Raw genomic sequence first — 27,965 nt, 5'->3', positions numbered from 1 at the left:
AGTAATTTTGGCTTTCGAAAAAGAGCATTAGATGTGCCAGCTTGGTTGCTTAATTGTGCTTTAATCTTTAATTATGAGTTTTAGCTCTTGTATACTGTAAAGTATCTACTTGCCTCTATAGTTTTGACCAGTAAACCCTTAAAAATCTAATGTTTATAGAACAAATATAGCCTAATGAAAGTGATAACATCACAACTCATACAGATTGCACTTTGATGTATTTTTTTACAGTAAGACCTTCCTGTTTGATATGTGTTTACAAGTTTATACCACATTTTATTTCTGTGTGCAAACAATCACAATGAATTTAATCACAAACACTACAAAATTTACCAAATATTTAGGTTTGTTATGAATAATCTCTTTCCTTGTAGTTGTATGAGTCTTGTACTTCCTCTTGTACAAATTCCTCTTTTTTCTCCCAGCCATTAGGCCAGCCACCATTGACCTGGGTTGTAGCACCATAAGACTTGGTGGTACCATAATTTACATAATTCTGAGTAATGTCCCCTGTCTCTTCAGCAAGTTCATCTTCATGAATAAAGCCACATTTCTCTTCACTTGTCTGTTCAGGGTCTGCCCAGGGTTGTTTCTCTCCTGAAGCAAATATGCCATAAAAGATCACACCTCCATAGTGTACTAAGGCAGCAATAAGGAAGACATACTGCCATTCTTCACGTGTCTGTAAAAAAGTAATTTTTAAAATCAGAGTAGCACACAGATTTACCTAACTCTTGTGAGCTGGAAGACTTAAATTAGGGATTGAGTTTGTGATTGTAAGCATTGCTAAAACATTTAAGCGTACATTTTAGAAATATTTATATCCATCTTTCTTTGAAAAATTTATCAGCTCACAAAAGCATCAACCTAGTGGGCATATAGTGAAGCCTGCCTCAAATTTGTATCCCTGGATGCAAGTTCCAGACTCCAATATGGATGTATGGATAGCCTGGCAAGTTGTATTACAGAAAGGTCTTTCTCTTGAAACCAATTGCAAGATTCGAAAACTGTACTTCCATTTACCTTGTTCTTTGTCATTGCTCCAACAATTATAGGGCAAACCATTCCAGACAAGGTCCCGACTCCATTAGAAATCCCCATTAAAATGCTAGCATACCTTGGGGCAATGTCTAAATGGTTGACATTGAATCCTGCAATAGAAAGGTCAGTGAGCATTCACACCAAGACTAAGCAGTACTTCAGCTGAGAAAAGTGACATGACATTTTTACTATAACGTATTTGGGCTGCTTAATTGCATTTCTTTACCTCTATTAGACTTATAATGCTTAAATATTCCTAGAGAGACTCTGGATTTTCATTTTCTTTTAAGAAAATATTTTAAAGGGATACCAGGTTAATTTTCTCCCAAAACTGCAGTTTAAGAAAACCCCAAAACCTCCCAGAAGTGTCTCTATGGAGAACCCAGAAGATATTTAGGCAGAAAAAGAATTTGTATTTCATAGTCCCTTCCACGCCCATTTCATGATGGAAATAATATATCTTTTTTTCTTCATGCTTTTTATATGTTCCTTCCCTATTACTCACATTTTTCTTTTTGTCACCAGACCAGCAGATAGGACTTCTTTTCTATTCTTCAGTGGTAAATTGGAGAAAAAATGCAGTATCTATAACTGAATTACTAATTAATTTTGAAAGATACTTACTTGTTCTCTTGTATTTTCCACAGAACAATTCTGTTGAAAATGTATGCAGTAACTATTTAACTAATCTGAAGAGGAATAATGAATGTTCCCAAAATAAGTACTTATATAAGTGAAATCGGAAACCAAACCTTTGGACACAGATAGTAAAAGGGAAAAGGAAGGCAGTATGATATGATCAGCTTGGGGAAAGTTCAATACACTTCCCAAATTGAACAAAACAGGAATGATACCTTGAAGAAGACATGAGATTAAGGACAGATTTGATTAGAGGAGATTTTAGATGTTTGGCACAAAATGAAAGAGAACGTTTTTGAGACATAAGGAACCACCATGGGAGAGAATACTAAAATCGCAGTGGGAAAACAAGGAGAGGCCAGGTGACTTGTGCTTGGGAAAGGGAAAGGCAAAGGCAAAGGGTTGATGAATCAGCAGGAAAGGGGAATAGCTGAACTTTATCTCAGAAAAGAAATTCTGGTAATTAGGCCCCAAAATAAAGTTATATAATACTAACAGGCCCCAAATTAATAAAATAATACAATATTAACAAACCAATAACCAATACACAGTGGAAAAAATACTTCTATTTAAACAAAGATATTTATTTAGGTATCCTTGTGTAATACCAGTCCATATGCCTTCTGTTTGATTTCAAGAAAAATCTGTACATTAGCATCTTAATGAGGAGAGAGTCTAATTTGCTGTGATGAATATGGAAAGGATTGAATTATTTGAACAAAAATAATCTAATATAAAAGCTGTAATATCAAGTATCAAATGTATATTCCTTTGTAACAATCATAAATAATGTCCTCTGGGAATTTCAAAGTGAGTGAGTTTTTTGATTACTATCCATGAATAAAAGCAAAGCTAGATATCCTGTCTCTTAAGATAAAATAATTTAGTATTAATAGTAATATAATCTTACCAGATATGGCAAATCCACTAAAGCCCACAGCAAGCACTAAGAATGAAATAGCCACTCCTTTGCTGTGTGAATATCCCACCACAAGAAGAAGAGTTGCTTCCATACCAAAACCTGGTGAAATAATAAATAAAACCAGGCATCAGATTTAATTACTTCTCAAATAATGCAGGTCTTAGGTACTATGATATTTCATAGAAATACAAATAAAACATTACCTCAGGGTGGGATATAATCAGGTATTTCTTTCATCTCTATAAAACACATGTTCTTCCTCTCTCAAATAATACTTATTTTACTCTCTGTATGCTAATTTATTGCTATTTTCTGTCAGTTTCAAGATAAAAATAAACACTTGTGATGTAGTTAGGTCATCCCAGCCAACTCTCATGGGAATATACATTTAACCTGCTTGTGAATTTTCCAGCCCTTACCACAGCTAATGTGGCTTTAACATCTCAGAAGCCAAGGATGTTAATCTCAGGTAGTTGTCAGGGCTCTCTTGGTGTTTAGATAAGGAGCTAAGACTGAGTAAATAGCCAAGGGTAGGAAAATTACCCTCCAAAAGCTCATCTATTTCTTTAACAGTCTAAATGGTTTTCCATTCCAAATACCAAGTAACTAGATGGAAATGGTGATTGGGAGCACCTGTGTTTTCTTTTATTTAGTAACAACATCTGCATTACATAAAAAGTGCCTCCTAAGAACATACAACTGTGCAGTTTGTTTCTTTATTTTATACAGAAAACAATATGAACATTCAATCCCTCCAATAAACTTCTAAATAAAATACAAAGACTTACCTCCACAGTTCATTATCTTTCTCACATTAGTCGTTGAAACAATCTGCCTGCTTCTTAAAAAGTCAGCAATTTGTCCCCCAATAGGAACAATAATTGTCATCACTAAATGTGGTACAGCAGATAAGATACCAACCTAAAATTAAAATTAGAATTAGCCAAGTATAAACCATAAGAAAACCTTTATTCTTCATTTTCTGAAGCATTCAGAAGCTAAATAGTTATTTCTTTTCAACGTCACTCCCTGTGTTAAAACTAAAAGTGCTGGATTATGAAATTAACAAAACTGGTGATCTGAAGATTTTATTTTATTTTATTTTATTTTAGTTTAGTTTAGTTTAGTTTAGTCCAGTGAGAATTTATAAGACCCTCTGATACCATGACAATTTTTGTTTACAGATTGTTTTCATAGTTTATATTTAAGCTAAAGCTTTTTCCCCTCACTTAGAGTCCCCTTGTCAGAATTTTCAGAATATTAATGATCAAACATGTAAAACTGAATTGCTACATTTCTTTTGGTGTTCATTGCAGCTTTGCAGTAAGCCTCACATACCTAGACAGATTCCTTATGGATAATCATCACGTGCACAATGGCTATTTGTCTTTGATTTCTGACTAAGCTGCAAAGTGCATGGGAGCAAAAGATATGTCTGAAAAACTTTTTATGTAGTGAAAGATAAAATACTAAATATCCATTGGTGATATTCTAAGTACTACACATACATAGCAAAATAAGATGTAGTACTTTGTGATGACTGTTCCAATAGATTATATGCGTGCATTCATATTTACATGTCTGTAAATGTCTGCATGCATTACAGGTCCGATCCAAACTTCAAATGAATCACATGGAACCTTACATCAACCCTATACTCACATTTTGCCACCATCTTTTCTCCTTTCTACATGAGAAAGGGAGAGCAGTTCTCACCACATTGAAGTGGCATACAGAGAGGTGACAAATATTATCCTTCCTAGAACAAGATGGCACTGCTTTTTGAAAGGCACCTGGAAAAATACATTTGTCAATGCTTTCTGTACTGCTTTGATGGGATTCTGCAACCCCATGGGCATCAGGGACAGAGTGCAATGGGTCAGCTGACACCTTTCTAATACCAAGCACATCTGGTTTTGAGCACTTGCAATGCAGCTCCAAGTAGCTCATCACTAAATCTCATCCTGCCTCCACCTTTCCCTATCTCATCCTTTATCATAACTGTTACTTCACTCATTCATGCTGGTCAAGGAAACAGCAACTGGAATGAGTAAGAGTTAAGATATAAATCCATGATAAAGATGTGTAACACTTTTCTTTCCTGTTCTTCCTAAATACTATGAATGTAGCTCTGATATTTACTTAGTTAAGATAAGAGCTTTACATTCTTTTTACATACCTTGCTTATTTCAAATCCAAACACTTCCTCAAAGTAAGCAGGCTGACTAATTAGCAGCAGGTAAAAAGTCCAGCTTCTACAGAAGTTTGCAACTATTATTGCATAGACTGGCATAGATGTAAAAAATTTTCTCCATGGTGTTTTGTATTTCTGAAACATAGAAAAAGGATCCAGTTACCATGTTGATCATTATCAACCATCCATCTTCTCTTTCTTTGCCCTTTTTTAGCTATGGTCCAACAAGCACATATATGCACAACATATAAAAGTTACTACAAAATGCACAAGTAGAGAAACCCAGAGATACTTAATTGTATCACAACACTCATGTACAAGTGCTTTTATCTCAGTCATATAAACATGAACATACATGGATATAAGATCAAAATAATAATGTATTTAAATGACATTTTAAATAATAACATCTTTAAATAGTGTCTTTAAAAGACAATGTTGCTGTATGTAGAGCAACAGTCAGATTTGACATTGTAACTACATGATTTCATTCATATTTGCTGCAAACATGTATTTTAGCATTTAAATCCTAATTGCAGTATTCTACTTTTTTTTTTAAAAAAAATCAAGCCTCAGCTGAAACTTCTTGGTCAATATTGTTTTTTGTTTGTTTTCTTGTATTTTTAAAATAAATTGCATAAAGGAAAAGAGAAAGACAGATGGACAATCCAGCTGGGTTCCAGCACCTGTCCACAAGCCCAAGCTTCCACCCATCTGTGTTGATCCAAACACAGGATCCATACCCAGATAAGTGCTTGAAAGTCACTTCAGCAATAATTCAGGTTGAATTCAGTCTACTATTGATTTGAACACTGGCTTTTCTTCAAAGAAAAACAGTCCATATATGGATATGTGCAACACCCTGTATACCTATTAAATTACACCTAAATGAGAGGAAAGGATTAATTGACTTAATTAATGAGAAGCCAGCCAGAAAATCATCAAACTCGATGGTATGGGAAGAATTTCAGCTTAAATATTTTAGAGGCAACTGAACTACTGAAACAATATAATCACTTTGGAAAAAAAATATTTAATTAAAAAGCCACAATAAAAAATAGACATAAATCATACAATCCCAGTTCAAATTGTATGGGCATCCTTCAAAGAGCTCATTTTACATCAGGTTTTCAAAACCATGAACATTGCTGAATGCCGTTGAATACCACCTGAGACAGGTCCTCAATAACATCTAAAAATGTCAGCTATCAAAAAATGGCTCTAATATTTTCAGTTCCTTATTTAATATGAAACAAAGTTTTTACAAAGACAAAAATTATTAATTCATTAGTTCAATCAAGAACCAGTGTTCTGACCAAACAGAAAACATAATGAGGGTCTACTGGGAATGGATGGTGCAAAAATTTAAGCAATGAAGTGAGACTTAAACAATTTTTTTATTTTCCTGAGTGAACAAACATGGCAATAGCTTCTTTAAAGCCTTTCAGCAGATACAGAAATAACATGATTATTTTCATGAATAGAATGTTAAATGGCTGGAAAATTCAGAGTCCATATATGGTTTTTAGCAGTTCTTGAGAACTAAACCAGTACAAAACTAAGATTATATTATTGATAATATGTCTCCAGCAAAATTACTGCAATAACGGGAAGTGTTCTTATGGATCTCAAAGCATGCTCTATTGCAACTTGCAGTCTTTCTAGCAGACAAAACATAAAATAATATAGATTGGCATTTTTTGATGTTCTGGGGACCTCAAAAGACACTGAGTAGTGCTTTTCCTGAAGTTTGCTTTTATGAAGATTAAAACCTTCCAGAAATTACTATATAAGAAGGAAACTGGCTTTTCAGCTCAAGATATAAGAAAAGTCTAAATAAAATTGCAGTTTCAAATGTAGCTGTACCTCTTTTTTATAATTTGGAGTTGAAAGAGAGGCATAAATTCCATGAGTCATCTGCTAGAAGAACTGGAACCTATGTTCTCTTAGTGCAAAAACAGTATCCACCCAGAAATCCACCAGCAGATTTAAGATCTTCCCATCCCCCAGGACCACATTTTTTCAAGTTGCTCAAAATACACTTTTCGATCTTAAAGGAGAGTGATTTTTTGTTGTTGTCTTTATATGGGTGCTGGGGTGTTTATTTTTCTTACTATCTCATTGGAAATATCTCATGTGGGTAATATTCTTACTTCCATTGCACCTAAGAGGTTGGCACTCTCTCCAATGCTTTCTTCTATGTATCTCCTTTCTTCGTCTGTGATTGTAGGATGCTTTGCAGGACTCTCATATGAAACCAAAAGCCAAAACATGTACCAGACTATACCAAAGCTCCCTTTGGAATGGAAAAAAAGACTTTAAAAAGAAATACACAGTAAAACAGCAAACAAGGAAGAATAATCTGAGAAGAATTACAACAAATTTAAATGGCAATTGTTGTCAGTGTGTCTTTACTGAGTTCTCTCAGTAGAGATAACTCTCCAACACAGAGTTTGATACTCTAAATAATACTTGTTCAAAATACATGTAGAACTATAGCACAGTGAAGCAGTCTTTGCTTCGTTTACAGCATGATTTCACTGGAAGTGAATATTCAATGATTTTAACATCAATTTGTAAAATACAAGGCAATGAAACAGCTTCCATTTCATTTCACCAAACTGTAAATGAAGGCTCATTCAGCTTTAAGATGCTGCTGTTTGATTACTGCACTAAATTTTTTACCTGCAAAATAGAAGACTGGCAATATTTTTCAAAATAGCAATGCACTTCCTGAGTAGTTCATCAAATTTTTATAATGCTTCCACTTAATTCACATAAATGCAGAATTAATTCCCTTGGGACATTCTTTTTTGTCAGTGTAGGTTAACAAAACTGGTGTGAATAAAGTTATGTAGGTCTTCAGATAAAAATCAGGACAATTTATTCAGGGAAGCTACTCTAAATTTGCAGTTTCATCAGTGTGAGAGTTGTTACTGTGAGCAGAGATACTATAGGTCTGCACAGAAGTTTGCACTGCTTGTGCTAAAGGTGATGAAGGTTTCAACATGAGCTAGCTTTTCTTATTTAATTAGGTTGCTTTCTTCATACTCTTTAAATTCTGTTCTTTCATTGTTCTTTTGTCTGGACTGTACTTTTATCTTAGAAATCCCACTTCTCTGGGGTTTTTGTCCTCTTAACAGTAGCTTTTACATTTTTAGAAAGGGTAGAATGAGGTCATACAATACTGGAGTGAAATGAACAGAAATGCGTACCATACACATAGAACACAGAAGACCACCCAGTATATTGCACTAGAATCCCAGCTAAAGGCATTGCAATGACAGCTCCTGCATAGGAACCTACAAAACAAGACATGTGGATGAAAAGGGAGAAAAAATCAGTTTCAAAACATTTGTACATTACAAATGGAAGGAAGTCAAAAATACAAAGTTACTTACCACAAAAGGAAGTGGTTGCTAACCTACTTCTTTCTAATGGGGGGGCCCACTTGCTCCAAATACCGTGGCAGGCAGGGTAGGTGACCCCCTGGGGAATGGGTGTGCCACAAGTTAGCTAATGCTGGTCAGTCACTCAATTAATTGTCTTTGAATGAGTTTTTATTTTTAATTGCTATAAACAAGAGGTTTGCACTTTTATAGCAGTAATAATAATGCTTTGTACTTTTATAGCAAAATCTGAGCACAGCCACAGAAAAATGTCAATATTTATTCAAGCTGAAATGGGTTTTGTATATCACTCCAAATCATTAAAGAAACTATATGAAACAAATATAAAACATGTTTCCTTTTGTTTCCCCTCCCCCTTTCAGGAAAGAATTGCAAATAATTAAAGAGAAAGAGTGTACAAGAACCAGAGTCAAAGAAAGGATGGGAACACAGACCCTCTGAAGTCTTTCTAATGCAGGACTGATTTATCCAACCCTTATTTTTTTTAATCTAACATTTAAAGTATAGTCTAGGAAATCCAGATTAAAGTGCCACTGCTCTAAAACTAGGAAATAAGATCTATAACTGTTTAGAAATATACTTTTAAGAGGAGTCTTTGATGAACCTTCTTGACCATGTAAAGCAAGTAGTTGAATGATATTTTTTTACTTGATTTGAAACCAGCTACCTTTTAGGTCTCTCTTCAAAACTAGACTTAGCAATAGAAAAACTAAACCTGTAGTGTTGAAATTTAGAAGATGTTATATGAAATGTACAGCAACTGTACACAAATTGCTGGTTAAGAATTATGGTGTATATATATATCATATATATTATATAGGTTATATAGATTCATTTTTCTCCTAATCTGATCATTTGTTCCTCCAAAAATTTCTAAAAATTAGAAAAATCAGTAACTTTTTTTGCATGCTGAGGGTTTCACAAATATTCAGAGGATGAGCCTCCACATGCAGAAAAATCACTTCTGTAAAATCACTTCTTTTGTTTTGAAAAAACAAAACTGTCCTGTACACAGTTTCCTGCTTATTTCAGTATTTTATAATTTAAAAAAAATATATAAATATATAATTATAAAATTATTGTTATTTATCACAACCCTTTTTCAAAAAGTCCTGTTTGGAATGTTTTGCATTCATAATTCCTTTGAACAGTATTGGAGAAATGTGTGAGTCTGCAATAGGTATTTTATTGTGTAATTCATTACCCACTTGCTTCTTGTCCTCTCACATTTGCAGTGAAACATACCCTCTGTGCATGCAGATCACTTGTCAGGAATGGATCCAAATTTATACACATATGCTTTAAGAAATTATTTCACAGTCACCTAAATTTCAGGCTATTTCTGCACCCTTTTTTGGAATCTTTTAATACAATAAAGTACAGTAGCTCAAAACAGTTAATGCAACAGAAGCTTTGTGGCCCTGAGGAGCAATGAACCAGCCACCAGTGGAAGGGAAGAGGAAGGGGAAGGGGAAGGGGGAGGGTAAGGGGGAGGGGAAGGGGGAAGGGGGAGGGTAAGGGGGAAGGGTAAGGGGGAGGGTAAGGGGGAAGGGGAAGGGGAAGGGGAAGGGGAAGGGGAAGGGGAAGGGGAAGGGGAAGGGGAAGGGGAAGGGGAAGGGGAAGGGGAAGGGAAAGGGGAAGGGGAAGGGGAAGGGGAAGGGGAAGGGGAAGGGGAGATGAAGCAAGGCGAGGGGAGGCAAGGCTCAATTATTTTTTTCCTCTTTTAAATTATAGTAAATCTCTTATTCATTCCAAGAAAAACATGGCATGGTCAGGACTTAAGATATGACCTTAAGTTTTTATTATATGTTTATTCTGGGATGCTGATCATCAAGTATTTGTTGAGAATTACACCAGTATAAGCTTTATGCAGTATAGGAGTTTAGTGAAATGTCAGTGCTAAATGCATATCCCACTGGCTTCTCAGCCAGAGAATACTTTGCCATGAAATTTTATAGCTGAAGAAAAATCAAATAGCTATAAAACATTGAAATTGTTTATACTCAATATCAGTAATAAATTCAAAACCATTTCTCTCTTCCTTCCAAAGCTACAATTGCTAGTTAAAGGCTAACAAACATCTATCACATTTACTATTTGTTATATAATTTTTCCATACCTCTACAAGGCCCTGCAAGATCCTAACGAAGATGACACATCCATAGTGCACCCTGGCTGCAGATGGTATTAGCATGTTGAGGGAAGATGTCAGCAGTATAGCAGCTCCAAATACTCTGCAAAGGTGGGAAAAAAGGAAAAGTAAGAAACTTCAGTGTTGTTCCAATTGGCTTGTTCTACATATGCTCATATATCAATATAGATGTTCTCTACACGTGTTCTGTATATGAGGAATATACTGACTGGACTGGATAAGTAAGTGTCTACTTCCATCTAGTGTAATAATCTGTCTGGTAAGACCCAGACCAAACATGGATGTATTTATCTATTTAGCATAACCTCCTAAGGAAATATATCTTATGCAATCACAGGTATAGATATTACTTTCCCTATAAACACCCACTTTAATTTTCACACTAATTTCAACCAAATCTGATTGACTACTCCACCCTCTGGAAACAAAACTAGAAATTGTCTCCAAATGGTTTGCTAAAACAGATGGTCAGTAAAAGAGTTTCTCTCTTTCTTTCAGTAAGAAAGTGTCACCATGCATTCATTTCTTATAAAACAGAAGAGAATCCACTTTCATACAGGCCAAAAGCATCAGGCAGAATTTTAGAGCTGGGATTTTCTTAGACACTAGAGTTAATCAATCTGGAAACACATATCTGTAGAAAACAGATCATTCTTACTGCTATTTTTTCAGAGGCTACTCGCTAAAAATTGCTCCTTTTGATTCCACAGCATCCTAACTTCAAATAAAGCACATTACAAAGTCTAAATAAATGCATGAAGTGGTGATCCATTTTCAATTCCACTGATTTGACTGAATTTTCATTTGACTCAATTAATATCCACCTATTGTAGGAAGAAACCTTTTCTCCAGCATTATTGTGTCTTTTTTTTTTATAAAGCTATATAATGCAAATATAAATCTGATGACATATGACATCACTGTTTCTGATGTGGAACAGATTGGACAGAAACCTTTGACATTTGCTTGAGTTCTTCAGAAACTGGTACAGTGCCTTAAGTTGGTGAGAAACAGATGCTGGGCTACAGATGCAGGATGCTTGGGCTAAAGAAGCAGGACGAAAATTCTCCTCAAAGACACAATGTTCCACATTCTGTATTTACAATCACAGTCTGAAACAAATCTTCAAATAGCAAACTGAGTATATGCCACTTTTATTTGATACATATATAAGGAAGCTTTGCTAAAGAGCTCTTAATCTTTTCTCCTCATAGTGTTCCCTTTGATCTCCATCTCAAGTTAAACAACATTTAGCTGCCTGTACACTATGTTTCTGGCTTTGCTTGTCAGCATGTTCAATACATTTGCTGGGACTGTCTGGGCATGTGGTTGTGTTGCACTGTGAGGACTATTTTGACCTAAATTTTCTTCAACTCTTGATTTCTTTATGTGTAAGTTTCTACCCCAAAACTACATGCACTTCATTTCCTTACAATTTTATACCTCCTTATGGTCACATAAATCCAATAGTGTTTTGTCCTGTTAAAATCACATGAAGATAGAATATTAAAAAATGCTATGTCTTTATAAAGATGAGATTTACAAAATTGTTCCAGTAGCTAACTGTTTCTTCAAGGAAATTTACTCTAGTTTTTTAAACCTGTATCTGAAATTAGCTTCTATTTGCACACAACTTAAAGTTGCATTTCCCAGAATTATCTTTGTTCTCATGTTTACTAAAGAGAAGCTATTTCCTTGAGTTTGTTCCTTCTAGAAGACAAAGGAAAATGTAACTGAAGGAATGATTGGAGACGTGCTTCTTCTAAATTAAAACCTTGCCTGTATTTAGACATAGAAGTGTTGGTGAATATTCAGTTACATCAGGGTGCAGATGATGAAATGATTCCACAGCGTTACTTGTGAGTCAATTCTCTCTCTGAACTATATTTTATAAGAATGATTTCCTCTCTTTCCCCAAAAATCTAAGGATTTAAAAGTAGAATAAGTTAAATTATGATTCTCACAAGAAATGGCTTTTAATTCTTTTTGTGAATCCCTATTAAAAGTGATGTCATGCATGGCTATTTCAGTGAGTCCATTTCCTCTACAAATCTTAATAAGAGCAAATAAATCTTCCTATATTTGCTTTGCATCCTCAGTTCACAATCATAAACATCATAAGTATTTCTCCTTTGTGCTCTTTAATCTTCTTTTGTTTATTTCCATAAATACTAAATTCTGCCTAACAAAATGTTGTGATATAGTGTTGTTTTTTGTAAAAACTGTTTTACTGCTTTAAATATCTCACTTAACAATATTTATTATTATTTAGATCAAGTAAAAATAAATCTGATCTGCAGTCAATCAAAATATATTTGAATGCAGCTCATATTTGAATATGTTCAATTGGGAAATGGAACATTCTGATTGTTCCTAGGGCATTTCTAAACTATTTTGCTGACTCACACATCAAACTGTCAAATTGCATAATCCTTTTTTTTTCTGCTTATGTTTTTTTCTGTCTATTAAGCAAGCGACTTATGATCCTTTATGTTTAATTTCTGCATCTTGCTCAATTTTTCTACAAAGTTAACTTCAGCAATGGGTTACAAAGCTTAGATTTCTTGTTCTCATGGCAAATTGAATGTGTGTGTGGTTCCATTGTTGTATGCACTGATGGTTAATGTTCATTCTCAGACAGATATAGTTCCCTGCAAAACATAATTCCAGCTTGTTTAGGAGTGTTCCCTCCTCTCCACACTTCATCAGATTTTTATACAAGTACCTGTTTGCCTGCTTGATTCCACATTGAATGGAGAGCTGCCTTATCGGACACACAGATTTGAAGCTGCTATGCCCTGTTGTACCTTGTTCAGTTGTGTTTCCACAGCTGGGCCCTGGAGTGAGCCAAGCCTTGTTGCAGGGTGTCCCTTGGGCTGAGCTCAGCCTGGGAAATCCATGTGGCTGGACTTTCATTCAGAGGTATCCTTGAAAATCTATTTCATTCTGGGCATACTCCAAACCCCACAAAACGTTTTAATGCCATGGCACAAATTAAGAGCTTTAGCAGACTGAAGGTAAACTGTGGGAAAACTGTGTTATATCACAGAGATAAAGCAGGTAATACACTGCCATAATTCTTGGACCTTGCATTAGCATGGAATTAAAACGTTGTGACATGACGGCATGAAGACATGACATGTCTTCAGTAGCCCCTAAGTCTTGAAAAAAAATTCCTTTCTGACTCAAAATCAGCGACTCTGCAAATATATCTGGAAGAAAATAACCATATATAGAAGAGGACAATAAATACAGTAGTAGTATGTCAAGGAGAGGGGGGAAAAACCCTGATAAATTCTGGTTCTAATAAGTGACCAGAAGCAGTCCTGAAACAAAAAAATTATGCTTTACTTATCTATTTCTAGACTGGATAGACCCAGTTCCAAAAATCAGAATCTAGCATTGATCTTCATTGTTTTGCTGGCATTGGCCTCAAAGGTCATGAACTGTGACCTAATCCTCCTGTAATATAAGCAGTAATAATAGCAATTTGAATGCAAGACACTTGAGATGGAAGAAAAGAAAGAAAATTACTTTGACATTTCAGGAGAAGTGCTTAGAATGGAATCAGGTTGAAGAGGGAATTAATCTGTTTGTGTTTCAAGTCAATTGCTCATCTTTCTCTTTTGAACAAAAGAAAAATAAATATATGTATTTTCATCTCTGGATTTCTAATCTCTGCATTTGTGCAGCAGCACTATTGTAATCTACCTTTGTCAGGCAATTCCCATTACATAAGCAGTGCGTTACAGATATTGTTACTCAGCTGGAAGCAGTGTCAGCTCAAAAAGAGAGCTGAGCAGAGTGCACTTCAAATGCTGAGAGACAGATGGAAGACATATTGAGTTACATATCAGGTATCTGAAAATAAGGGGTCTTGGTTAGAGACGTCCTTTTACCCCAGTGACTGGGAATGAAAATTGCTGCAAAGAATTCATAAAACTAAAAACACTTTTAGATGTGTATGTGATGGAATTAATTTATCTCTGATCCCCCACTATTTTTATTTATGTCAATTTTTAATATATTTGGAAAATTCCACAATGATTGATGTCTCTATTCCCTGAATAAGTAAAATCACCTCAAGAGAATGAAACTTAAAGATACTAAATGTGTCTTTTCTAAAGCATATGAAGTACCTTAGCTAAATTTGTCCTTTAAAATAATTGAAAAGTAACTCTGCATGTTTAAAATGGATTTTTAAATAATTATTTAAACAAGAAAATGCTTGTTTAAATAAAAATAGTTTTAAGTTGTGTAAATATATGCTGTATCAGTGAATTATTAACATAATTTCATTAAAATTCAATTAAAGAACAGTAAGTCTTGGTCACTTACAACTACAAAATACCATTGCATGTATTTTAACAGATTTGTGTTGAAAAATACCAATATTCAATGGCTTCCATAGAAAATTAATTCAGGACTGTAACTGAATAATCTTTCCCTCCAAAGCACCACTGATCATCATTTCATGGAAAATCTATCTATTGAATAGGAAAGTTTGATTATTTTGTTAGTTTTCTAGGGAAGCATAGGGTGTGTGTGGGTGTGTGTGAGAGCATTTTGCACAACTACAATAAATTAAATTCAAAATACTATGAAGTAGTTTATTCTGACTGTAAACAGGAACCTATGGAAAATGTAACACCTTCTTTTCTAAAAAACCTCTGCACTTGACAATTCTACATGAATATTGATCATATTCTAGAGAACATTATTTTCATTGGATGAAAATGAATATATGTTTTGACCAAATACTTGATTTGTAAGCAGTAATAAAACATTTTCCCTAGTCATAGTTACAAATATATTAGGTGAGGGTGGAAAATAAAGAGGATTGAAAATACGAGCTTTCTTGAAGTTTTCCCAACCTAATCTAAAGATTAGATGAAAAAAATCTTTCATTATAAAATAAATGAAATTTATTTAGATTAAAGTTGGTGAGCTGGTTTGACATTTTCCTTACAGAAATCACATGAAATATGTTGAACAAAGACTTATTTTATGAAACATATATAAAACTTAAGCTGGGTTTTGACTCTCCTTTGCTGTTCTTTCTTGAACAGTGCTTGTTTGGGATAGTCTTAGTGCAGCAGCAGCAGATCTGAGCAGCAGAGTATATATCACATAATGTGGCTTTAGGCTATTCTGTCAGCTCAAGATTTCTAAAATGTATTCTTTGACTCTACTTATTGTCTTTAATCTGTGACAAAACTTCTTCTGCAAAGGGCAGGAACACAATATAGACATGCTTATGTTATATTTTTATACAACCCAAAGAATATTTTGTCTTGCAGAGGAACTGCAAGGCTCAATGCTATATTAAATGCTTCATTTTTTCCCAGTAAAACCTAATATCTAGAAAGAATCAAGATAGAATCTAACTGGAATGTCTGTGGGCTTATAGCAGCTTTTCAGAATCTTTTCTTCTGTAAATATTGCTGGCAATTTATGCTGGCAATTTATGATCAAGATTTTCACTTAGATTTTTCTTCTAATATATAGTAATTTTAGGGGTTAATTGACACTTAACTCTTCCCTTCTTACAAAGCATATAGATATATATATACCCATATATATAAACCAATAGAGATGTTATGGGTATGTGTGATGAGGGCCTTCTAAGACTTTGATACAGAACATGTATATTTTGATGACCTGAATTTGCTACGGTTTGGTCTACCAGGTTGGAAGATGAAAAAATCCCAAAATATTCATGGGACTTTTAGCAAAACAGATGATACAAAGGACTAGATCAAGCACTGGTATGAAATGCCGTGCAGAGATTAAATCAATGTGTATCAGCAACCTGAAGGTCTTCAGCTTTCTGCCTTCTTCAAACCCCACTGATGCCACTGACTCCTACCAAGACCCCAGTTTTCAGGCTGCACCTTCCTTTGCATGTTCGCAGACCTACTTTTCGATATGTCAACATCTGTTTTATAAAAACTTGGGCACTGTCACAGATTATGTTCCATCTGAGAAGTTATAAGTATTCGCCCTACTTAGTAGTAGTTTTTCCTTTCCAACTTTTTACTTCATATACCCAGTATATATCTTCTACCCATGCTGCTTTATTTTAACGGTTTTAATCTCTTCAGTTTCCACAACTGCAATCCTGCCTTCTTTCTTTTGCATTACTAACCAATTCAGATCCTCTACACCTTGTCTGCTTTTTTCTTCATTCGTTTGCTCTTTCTACCAATCCTCTCTCTGTCCTCTCTGAATTCACCTGGGGAATCTCTCAACCTGCAGTTTTACAACTCATATCTATATATGTCTAGACAAAGCTCCAACTCATTCCTTCTAGCTCATTAGCTTTGGGACAGCTTGCTCTTTAAATATGTAATCTGCTAGATAATGTTTCAAACCAGGACTATCTCATTCAAATCAACTTACAAACATGCAAGGCTTAGGCTGTGGTTCAACTGTCTCTGTTGATTTAGAGATATATAACACACTTATCAAAAGAATAATCTGTAGATTTAATTTTAAGATGTTTTGTGGTTGTTTGGGAGGATAACTACTATATGTTGGACTCAAAAGCTGGACATTTGTACTGCTTTTTGGAGTGTTTTTTGATATATGGGCCACATGTTACAGCTGATTTCATCAGGATTGCTCAGAGCAAAGGCAGATTCTTTCAGAGCAAAGGGACAGTGACACTAGCATTTTTATGCAACCAACGTAGATAATATTGTTTTGCATAACCCGGTGTACAAATTGTTTTGGGGTGACGTAACAAAGCAAGTAGAGGTGATTAAGGATACCTGTTGCATAACATGCCTTTCAATTAATGGTCAGAAGCATCCCTGGGTTTTGTTTCAGAGACTGCTTTATTTATTAGATACCACAGTTAATGCAGTAACGATTTGTGGAAACTCAGGACTAGAAGAGAACTGGGAATAAAGTTATTTGACAGCATTGACACATCTGGATGATATAATCCTAATAAATTAGAAGTCACTTTATTGGCTCATTCTGAAAGGGGTGTCATGACACAGGGGTTCGAATTGGGTGATCTTTAAGGTTTCTTCCAATCCAAGCCATTCTAGGATTCTCTGAAAGTATCTGGTGTAAATTTATGTAAACTGTGTAGTGAATTTTATACAGATAAGGATTTCAAAGGATTTTTATCAGTGGGGGATGAAATGCAAAAATAAACCTAAATTTCTAACATAACCCTACTCTGGTAGTTACATCTCAACAAGGAGGGCTAAATTCTGAAAATTTTATATTTAGTCATGAAAAAATTAGTCAAGGATAAATTTGGTTGTCTGCATTTTGTTTCTCAAGGATTTCTTCCCTTCTGTATTCAATTCCAAAATTCCACCTTTACCAGTGTAGTGTTATACAGCTGCTTCTCAGTACCAGAGAAAATAACATTTTAGCCTATAACACTACAGCCTGAGGTGCCTTGAAACCTAAAAAGTTAAACACCATTAATGATGGTTTACATGCTTCCAATGCATGTAAATATAAACTGTGCTCTTACTGACTCTGAAAGTATTAATTTTGCTTGATAATAGTGTGATTTTTTTTTTTTCATTTTTTCCCCCAGCTGTTCTCCAAGCATTTTCAGCTTTCTTCATATTCACCTCCTTGACTGCAAACTGTGAGTAGCCACTCCTTTGGAAGACTTATGCTACCTGTATTGATTTTTTTTTTTTAGTTATATAACTATCATGTCACTTGTTCATCTCCTTTTATACTCCTGATAATATTTGTCTTAATCTAGTTGTCTTTTTCAGTCTGTAATCACACTGATAACCCTTCTTAGGATAACTTTTACTGATGTTTATGTACTTCAAAATAACTAAGTAGAATTTAAGCCATTATGGGGAGATATTGTTTAGCTATTCTGTGGCATATAGTCATTCTGACTTTTGTCTAGTACAGGCGATTTTCCCCTATGACTCTGTTGACCCCTCTACTGTAAACATATCCCTGTGAAATGCTCACTCTGAAAATTTATGTTTTCCTAAATGATAGACAGAATGTAGTGTTTTTTTCTGAATTGGGCCCTTATTTGCATAAAACAACATAGGGCTAAAAAAACTGGGATTATGCCATGAATATTGGAGTGGTAGATGAATTCAGCTGCCCAAAAAAGCAGAGAGAATAATCTACCTCTGCCATTAGAGATGAACACTTATTCCCAAGCACCAGTCCTAGGTTGAACATGCTTCATAGGAGAATTGCTTAAAACAGAACCTCTTTAAAAACAGTCTGTGGCCAGAAGCCATAGAATAACAGCTTTATTTGGCTTTCTTAAATCAAGATAAAACAGGTTATTTTCATTCACATGTGTATATGGGAGGAGGGGGATGTGTCTCTGTGCTCTTCATACTAAATCCTATTATAAGCCCTTCATGAAGCATTAATATGTAAAAGTCGACCTCCCGCCATCTAATCTAGTATAATAAGGGCTTGGATACATTATTAATTTTTGTCACACATCTGAGGCCCCCTTTTATCAAGCAAAACCCCCATCTAAATCCCTTGTTGCATCATTAAATTGTGAAAACAGCTTCATCATTCATGACAGAAAAATGGAAGAACTCTGAACCATATGGCAGAGGGAAAAGCAGTTCCAGCTACCAGTTTCCCCAGTCCCCTTCTTGTAAAGACTGGTACTTAAAAGAATCTGCAATGCAGTAGGGTGAAAAAAATCGTCTTGGGGTTTTTTTGTGCAATATTGGCTTCTTTGCCTGGAAACAGATGAGCCCCACACCAGTGCCAGGGATCTGAGACCAGTTCAGTCTGCAGGATTTTGGACTGAGTATGAAAGGTGGGGTTGTCAAGTGCAGCTCTGGAGGTGTTTCTCTCACAATGCAAGGTCATCTTAAGTCCTCAGAAGTTATGAAATTGGCACTTGTTTAATCATCCACTAATCCCCTATTCATGTTGTGAATTAATCATTGTTTGCAAAACAGAAAACGCACAATATACCTACCTGCTAAAAGAATGGAACAATTCCTCTTTTTAAAATAGAAAAATGCAAAGATGTGAACTTCTGGAACATCTTTCTACTTGTATTTCTAAACCAATACTTTACCTTAAATTGTTATGCTTGCTGTCATTAAAGCTGAGTTAAGAGAGATTCTGATTTCACTGACATGCTAATGACAGTTTCAGTGAAAATCTGTGGGAATCTGAGACAAGATGCACTGAGAGTTGTCTGAAATATCATTCATTTTATTCACACAAATAATCCTATCAGATTTCTTGCTGGGAAGAGGGATTTAGCCTTTAATAACAAGAAGAATGGCACTTGAGAAACAAAGATTAATTTGAAGTGAAATGTTAATTTGTATAATTTCATTCAGATTAGAATGATGATGACTGAGTTCAACATAGATCAGAGAGAATTGCATTATAGAGAAATGTAGTATAGTCATGTAATTACATTTTTTTAATGTGAATAGTGCCAGGTTTTGAGCTTTGACAGATAAGAGGAAATCTGTCATTACCACAGGTGATTTATATTTTTAAAAAATTTGTATTCTATTCCTTTGTGTCTCTTTGTGTCAGAAGGTTCTTATGTGTGAGTATACACAAATGAGCTAAAATGGTCACTCAGCTATGTTTTATAAAAAATAGTCTGTGATTATTGCAGATTTACTTTTGAAAGAATGCTTGGCACTTCTGTTTTAAATATATAAAAACTGGCATTTCTGTTTTAAATATATAACTGCATCAGGAATTGATTCTCTGTTGTGTAATCTAACAATGTCCTGTTAATTTCAGAGAATCTTTCCTGATTTACAGTTAATGTTTAAATAGTTCACTTAGGAAATCAGATACGTAGAGGATATTTAAAGGGTGTATCAGAAGCTTAAAATATAATGATATTTAAATTATCTTGAGGTGATAAAACCAAGTACAATTTCACACCTTTCCATGTGTGTGTGACAGCACAGCAGGTATTTTATTCGCAGTCAGCTGCAGTAGCATGAATGTGAAATAAGGAATATCAATTTGAATTAAATTATTAAATTTCTAGATTGAAAACAAGACGTGCTTACTAATAGGACCACGTAGCCTGAAATTCACTATGGCAACAGCCTTTAACATTTGATTATCCTTTATATTTTGCTTAATTATCACTCTACTGCAAACATTTAACAATAGCTAAAACATAATGGAACAGTTTAAACAATGAAAACAATGAAAAAAAACTATCACATAATTTCTCTGGTTGGGCCAGTGGTGGGTAGTCATTATTGTTACTATTTAACCTTTATTTTTTTTATATGGCTATCAATTGCTGATTCTTGTCATCTCTTTCCAGAGGACTAAAGGATATACTTATACCAAGCAATTTTTCCAGTGAAATTATATGCATACTTACAATCAGATTACCTCCTAGCAATATTTTTATATACATCTGTCCTGAATACATAGTTCTTGCTGTTTCTTTCACTAGGGATCACTTTATACTGTCATTTTTGAAGCAGTTAAAGATCTCTAAAGGAATCTCTAATTTTTCAATGCCCACACTAATATGAATGTGTCCAAATTACCCACAAAAATCCAAGAACAACATCATTGACTTAAATACACTCATTGCACTAAATAAAGAAAAATAAACATTCTAGGATTACACTGATTACTTTAGTAGAGCATTATGCTGGAAGCTTGTGATGTGTTTCTAGTCCCACATGGCTTAAGATCCCACTCAGTGAGACTGCTTTTCAGTGGTCCCTCCCTCTCTGGTGTTACTTTGTACTCAAGTGTCATATATCGAACAGCATTCAGTCAATCAAAAATTTAATATATTGTCTGATTGACTGGATCTTTTTGTACCCACAAGTTTACCAGCATTTATACATATTCCCAAATCACTGATGAAATGTGAAGACCACAGCAAATCTAAGCAGTATCATAAATATCTGAATCTTTGAAAGGTTCATAAACTCTAGCCAGATAATCATCAGTCTCCCAATGTGGTAAATATCACTAATCCGGTTAGTCACTGACTTGATTGTGAAAAAGACAAAAAGAAAAGAAGGGATTTCATCACACCACTTGGGGCAGATACCCCAAGTAACCCGGGTTCCCTACAGAATATATAGACAGAGAGATGCCTGAGGCATGAAGTGCTTCCACAGGAATAATGCCTAGCTAGATAAAATACATCTAGCTTAACTGGGGTAGTCCTCAGTTATTGTCATAAATGTAAATGTTTGTGAAGAAGAGAAAAATCTGATTTGAACACAACTTGTGTGCTTCCCGGCAATACTGACTTTTCCTGGCAATGACCCAGCCATTGTCTTGCAAATCTGTAGTTGCATCACTTTACATCTGAATTGGTTCAAATAGCTCTTCTGATGTTGTTTGAGTGAATGAAGACAGCTTTTGATTTTCTGGGTCAGATTCTGCAGCCTTTACTCAACCAAAACTCCAATTAATCCTGAGGAGTTACAGACTGTGTAAATATACAAAAATGATTAAAGGAGGAAGAAAAGGTAAACTCCTTTAAATAGCTGTTAATGGCTATTTGAAAAAGCCTTTTACGTTTCTGAGCCATTATCAGAAAGATGGCACTTGTAAACAGAAAGACAAATGGATACCCCAGTTTAAAAATGATGTGGTTTGATTTATTTGTTTTTAAGGGTAGGATATTAGTGATTTTCTCAGTTACAGAGCATCTCTCCTTTTGTAAATACTCGTTTCTACTGTAGATCTGTCTAAAAGATATTTATCTAGAGGACACCATTTTTTGCTTTAGCCACACTCTCTCCTTCCTCTCAGTCTCAAGCACACATAAACCATCTTGCTCTTCAGGCTAAGCCTCTCTGCCCATCCAGGCTTACCTTTAATGTTGCCCATCCTGAGAAGAGTTAAAGGTATATATGGCTGAGTTTAGTATCCATTTGCACTTAGTGTGGTCCTGGTTTGAAGAGTGGCACTAGGACCTTTGCTGCTTCTGCAAATGATGAGCCTGTGGCATTAAGCATCGATGTGAAAGCCTCATGTGTCTCGAATACTCAGTGGATCTAATTAACAGGTAGAATCGCACCCTGGGTGCTTGAAAAATTGCCAGACACCATAGAAACGAGTCCTTAAGTCCCCGGACCATCTGTACTTTCTTTTCATTGTGGAAGTCTCATTTAAACATGTTTTTCGACCATTCTAAATTAATTTATGCTTTAATGTAAAATTCCTGCTGACCGTTTTCCTTTCCATTAAAAGAAAAATCATAAAATGCTTTAATTCAATCACAGTAAAAAAAAAAAATCTCAACCCTTGATGAAATAATGTATTTTTGAACTTGCTTCTGAATATGTGCTGTTTGAATATCATTGCTACAACCTCCTTAAGTGACTGTCTAAAGGAAAAAGAAACCAACATGAGATACCCCAGCAAAACCAGGGGGTTGCTTGAAGGAGGGAGAGCAATGCACCATCACAGCGGAGTTCCCGGATCGCATGCAAGAGGTCCTTCCCTTCCTAAGGTAGTCCCTTTGAGCGGGGGTTAAGTTTCGAGGGTGCAGGGGAGCCCCGGCGGTCCGGAGCTCAACTCCGCTCCCCTCGCGCCGCCGCTCCGCAGCCCGGCCCGGCTCGGGCTCGGACGGGGCTTGGAGCTATTTAGGCGGTGTTTACCTGTTCGCTGCCAGCCGGGATGAGATATACCCTCCGGGGATCTGGGTGATTATGTATCCCCAGAAAAAAGAGCCGTGGATCATGCCAACTGTTTCGGGATCCCAATTAAACTTCGCTTTCTTCCAATGCAAAGGACCAGGACAGAAAGAGAAAAAGACAGGAGGAAGGCTGTAATTGTGCCACTCAGAGCTTTCACCAGCAGCAGCTTCACCCGTAGCGCAATCGAAGGGGTTCCGGTGCCGGCACCGGGCTCTGCCCCAGCCCCCCACGGCAAACGCTCGGACTGCCCGCCAGATAGGCAAAACAAACCCAGGAACAGCAATAGAACCACCACCGTCCGTGCCTCCCTGGTACATGAGAGGAGCAGGGGGACCGCGAGGCACGGATCACGGGGTCGGGCAGGGCAGAGCCGGGCATCCCTGGGACCCGCGGGACCCTCGGCTCACAGACACAGCCCTGCTCTGGCAGGGGCTGGAGGCGCACAGCCCGAACTCACCTCTTGCCTGTGCGGCCAGCGAGCCGTAAGGGGCGTTTATCTGTGAATCTGGGTGTTTAAGACTCATCTACATTTGTCACATCTTTCTCACCACACTTTTAACTCGCCTTAAAACGGCTCTATAATTTAAAGCCTTTTGTCAAAGCAAATTCACCCTGCTGTTTTCAAATATTTCTGCAAAACCTCTCCGCCTCCTTAAAGGCGAGGTACACCCGCTGACAGTCCCTTATTCGATACCCTCCTTCTCCCATCCCCTACGTTTATTTTAGGAGATATCTACCTTTTTCAAGGCTGTGTGAAAAAGATAGGGCGAGGGGCAAATTGCCAGCACAATAATACCACAAACTGGGTCTAGAAACTGAAATGAAAAAGTAGAAATAATCGGTAGAAATTGTTTGTGTGTCAAGAACGGGATTTCCGTCCTTTTAAGGGCACCAGCGGGGCAGGGCAGGGGGAGGGGGGCCGCCAACCCCGGGACCGGGGAGCATCGGCGTTCTGGTGGGGGGAAATGCGGCAAAACCATCCAGAGCCTGTCCCACCTGTGTTGAGGTGTTTCACTGAGTATTGTACTGGGAGGATGTGAGATTTACGAGAGAAAGGTTCCCACCTCTTTAATAACTTTTCCTCCTCGGTGTATGGTGCTGTTATTGACCATATCCACGATGGCCACCCCCAAATTACATCGGATCCCGAAGGAAATGCAGAATCCCAATCCACTCATGATGGCAATGATGTACCTCCGGGGCAGCCCGAAACAGGTACAGTCGCACAACGGGGCTTTCTTTTCGGGCACTTCCATAGGCTTTCCATCTTCTGTCAGCTCGATTGTGTCCCCTGGCTTCTGCCTCTTCTCTAGGACTCTGCCCGACACAAGAAGGGAAAGTCAAGCCCTGGCCGTCTGAAGGCACAACAATTTCGGGAAGCTGGAGGTTTAAATTCACCGTTCCCCTCACTCCTTTGGCTTGGAGATTGAGGATTTATTCCTTGCTTCCCATTCACCTTCAACTGTTCTTTAGCAATGACCTGTGGGAGTCACGATTAGTCATCCTCAACTCCCCCCGCCACCCCTCCGCAGCAGCCCAGGGAGGAGCTCTAGCTGAGAATTCCTCATCTATCATTAAAGACTTCTGCTTAAATACGTAGGACGTATCAAGAAGACATCATCTGTAACCACTGCAGAGGCGCCATGTTGGGCAGCCCAAGAGGCGCAGAAACAAAACGGGCTTCTAGAGGTTTTATTACCTCTTTGCTGTGCTAGAAGCACCAAGGGAGCGATCTTGGCGTGCACCTCGCTTTAGGTCTGGGAAAAAAAAGAAATGTTGAGCGAAAAAGACGGGAGGGACGAGGGAGGAGGAGAGGGCGATATTGCTATTTATTTTAGATTTGCAAAATGGCTGTCACATGCAGTGAAAGAAAACACAGCCAAGAACTGGCATCTCCGGAGAAGGCTTTCCCAAAGACCTCAGTGTTCAGCTGCACGTTGTGTGTGATCACTTAGCAGGTTTAACCTTCCCAGAGCAGCTTTAAGCGCTACCTTCTTGCCCCCTTGCTCTCACTCCCTCGGTTTTACTTGAAAATCGTGTTTCCTAGAAAACTATCTGAAGGGAAATGGTTGTTTGCAGCTATTTCCAATCAGCTGAAAAATACCATGAAAGGTGATTTAGAACTTTTTTTTTTTTTTTGAAAATTCTTTAAAATGCTCTCTCGGTAGCATGAAAAATCAGATTTATAGAGCACGTGTCCTATATTGAATCCCTAAACCTTCTTCTGAAGTCACTGAGATATTTAAAAACCAGAAAAGCTAACCAATTATGTCGTATTGAGAAGCAAATATGTGACCATTTGCCGATACTCTGGACTCTACAACCGCTGATCTCACCTCTGCTGTAGAAGGGCTTTATCACTCGGAGGAGCATCTCTTTCAGGTTAACTCATCCAGCTGATAGGGCACTAACAAGTAGCAGAATAAGGCTTAAAAGGTTATACGTGTTCGGGAGAAAATACAGGGATTTTCTGCAAAAACTACTCAGATTAAATTCTCCTGATTTTTCTGAGCATATAATTTCCACGCTTAAAGATCGCGGCATTAAGAAATAGCTTAAAAGTTGTGAATAAAATAAACCACCGTGGGTTTATGTTCAAAATTCGTTTGTGTGGATAAAGAGTAGGAGTGTTTTCTCGCTGAATGGGTGTCTTGTCTTCGGGAATAGACTGGAAATCAATGTGAAAGAGGCAAAAAAATTGTTTAGATTCTAAGAAGAGTGAACAAGTACTTAATTGCCTTGAGCTTAAAAAGATAAGCAAATCGCGAGTTTGTTAGTCGAGGTGTGAATTCAAACGGAGTTTTGCTGGAAAATACAAACACCGTTTCTCCATTATTCACTGTGTGACTACAAGTAGTAGAGATAGTAGTTTTATTTAAATGTTGTAAAGCCTTTAAGAATGGAAAAAAAAGGTTTATTTTCTTAATTATATTTTAAGCAGTTATTCTGGATTTTCCTTTCTTTTTATTATTATTAGTTTTCAGCAATTAAAAATTATTTAAATATAACCAAAAACTGTAGGAAATTAATTGCATTGTTGATGACTTTAATGACTTTTCTTAATGGCACACTTCCTATGAAAATGGAAACCTTAATTTTGTCTTTATCACTTCACTGATATGTCCCCTTCCCTTAAAATGGCAGCAGAAGTTGTGACTCATGCTGTGAAACAGCCTGGTGTATGTGCCCAGCACTGCCGCATAGGTATGGAAAAAAGATTTTTACGTGACCTACCCTGGGCAGACAAATCCGCAGTTACCTTATAGCTGCAATTCGGAAAAAAAAAACCAAACCAAAACAAAAAACAACAAACACAAACCAAACAAAAACCCCAACAAACAAACAAACAACCAAAAAACAACCCCCCCCCAAACCACACACACAAAAAAAACCAAACCAACCAAAACACACATACACACACACACACACACACACACATAGACAACCAAAACCCAATCCAAACTAACAAAACACCCCAAACCAGACCAAATATTTCGGGGTAATTTCTAGCAGAAGGTACAATCGAAAATTTATTGGAATTTCACATATTATTCTCAAACGTTGTGGAGGTCACTAAAATCACCAGATTGGATGGAGAATGATGTGTGAATTTTAGTGCCTGCACTTCTTAGGTATGCAAAAATCTGAGTTTATTTATCTGTGTGCACAGGGCTCTACGATGACAGAAATATTCTTTACACACAGAAATATACAGGAGTGATGCTTTTGAGTTTAGCAATTGCAGTGGTATATCATTTATAGGACAAGCAGATGCTTCTAAAGGCATATGGATGAATAATTAAACACATTCCTCTATATGTTTCAGCTTCAGTAGGAAAAAAATCGTTTGGATATCAATTATTTATACATCTCCATGTTTACTTTCATCTGATGATGAATTACACGAAGGACAAGACTAATCAAAAACAGAATATATATATATATATATATATATATTTAATAACTATTAAGGCCAGAGGGCAAGATCCTGTGAGGACATTGCAAAATTATGATGGAACAAAAATACAGGTTGCTACTCTCTCCTGATTATGATTTCAATATGGGATCCTGTTTTTTTGGAAGAAAGGTGGGGTGATCTTTTACTACATCTTTACTGACACCATCTACGAATCAGATAGAGAAGTTACGAGGGTGCCATATTGAGAAGCTTCAGCACTAGTTTCCAGGATCTAGATTATATCCAGCAGAATCACAACAGCTCCCAACCCTGCCACCGCTAACCTCCCCAAAGCATTCTACCTCCTGCAGCAATGGACGTTTAAGAAAAGCTTCCAATTTTGGGAGGGAATTACAATCCTGTAAGAGATATCGGTCTTACCTGTAGAGCTGGCCAAGCGATTTTCCAGCAAAATTCTTCAATCCTTCCTTGCCGGGAGTCAAAATCCTTTGTTTTACCGACTCCATTCCTGAGGGGATGCTCGCTGGATAATGCTCTGCACTGGATACGGCACTGCTACGAGCAAAGGTGGTTCATATTGGTTTAATCTCTTAACTTTTCGTCCTCATTCAATGGCTATCGGTGCACCTACGGATGAAGGGAGAATGAGAGGAAGAGTGCGCGCGTGTGTGTGTGAGTGAGGTGGAGACGGCGTGCGGAGTCGGGGGGGGCGAGGGCGAGGGAGAGCGCCTGTGTGCGGCAGCGAGAGGGGCGTCGGAGCGCGCTGCAGGCAGCCCCCGGGGTTCCCGGCACCACGGAGTTGCCAGTCACGGTCAGAAACTCTCCTCGGCCTCGCAGGGTTCAGCAGTGGCGGGCGGAGGCAGAACCATGCCCGGCAGGGAGGGGACGGAGATCTCCGTGCGGGAGCGTTTCGAGTCAGTGGCGGCTCTGCGTGTCCCCGACTGCAGCGCTGGCGGGGGCGGGGTGCGCTCGCCGCCCTGGGCAGACACTGCCAAGTCCCCGGAGCCGCCGGCCGAACCCACGGGCTGCGTGGAGCCT

General features: G+C 37.1%; 1 protein-coding gene across 1 annotated transcript; it reads right to left on the bottom strand.

Moving 5' to 3' along the window:
- Positions 1 to 41: 41 nt before the first annotated feature.
- Positions 42 to 27,965, bottom strand: SLC17A6 (solute carrier family 17 member 6). Its single transcript, XM_005531583.3, has 12 exons — positions 27,348 to 27,965; positions 24,073 to 24,325; positions 22,970 to 23,088; positions 10,326 to 10,440; positions 8,198 to 8,285; positions 8,012 to 8,098; positions 6,950 to 7,092; positions 4,782 to 4,931; positions 3,391 to 3,523; positions 2,591 to 2,701; positions 1,024 to 1,151; positions 42 to 682 (listed from the first exon to the last, which is right to left on the bottom strand). Exons 1-12 carry the CDS (start codon positions 27,431 to 27,433, stop codon positions 350 to 352), a joined length of 1,746 nt encoding a protein of 581 aa, XP_005531640.1. The 5' UTR covers positions 27,434 to 27,965; the 3' UTR covers positions 42 to 349.

Source organism: Pseudopodoces humilis, chromosome 7 (assembly GCF_049639895.1).
Source record: "Pseudopodoces humilis isolate 2021_Gansu_Grassland_sample_001 chromosome 7, ASM4963989v1, whole genome shotgun sequence".
Lineage (NCBI taxonomy): Eukaryota > Metazoa > Chordata > Aves > Passeriformes > Paridae > Pseudopodoces > Pseudopodoces humilis.
Note: the sequence above shows the minus strand (reverse complement) of the source record. Positions and strands in the feature narration are given on the sequence as shown.

Excerpts from the sequence above, each read along its gene's own strand:
- SLC17A6 (XM_005531583.3), bottom strand. The coding sequence starts at position 27,433 with ATGGAGTCGGTAAAACAAAGGATTTTGACTCCCGGCAAGGAAGGATTG. Across the intron at positions 8,099-8,197 it reads AGCAACCACTTCCTTTTGTG|GTTCCTATGCAGGAGCTGTC; the intron begins GTAAGTAACTTT and ends CTTGTTTTGTAG. Across the intron at positions 4,932-6,949 it reads ACCTCTTAGGTGCAATGGAA|AAATACAAAACACCATGGAG; the intron begins GTAAGAATATTA and ends TCTATGTTTCAG.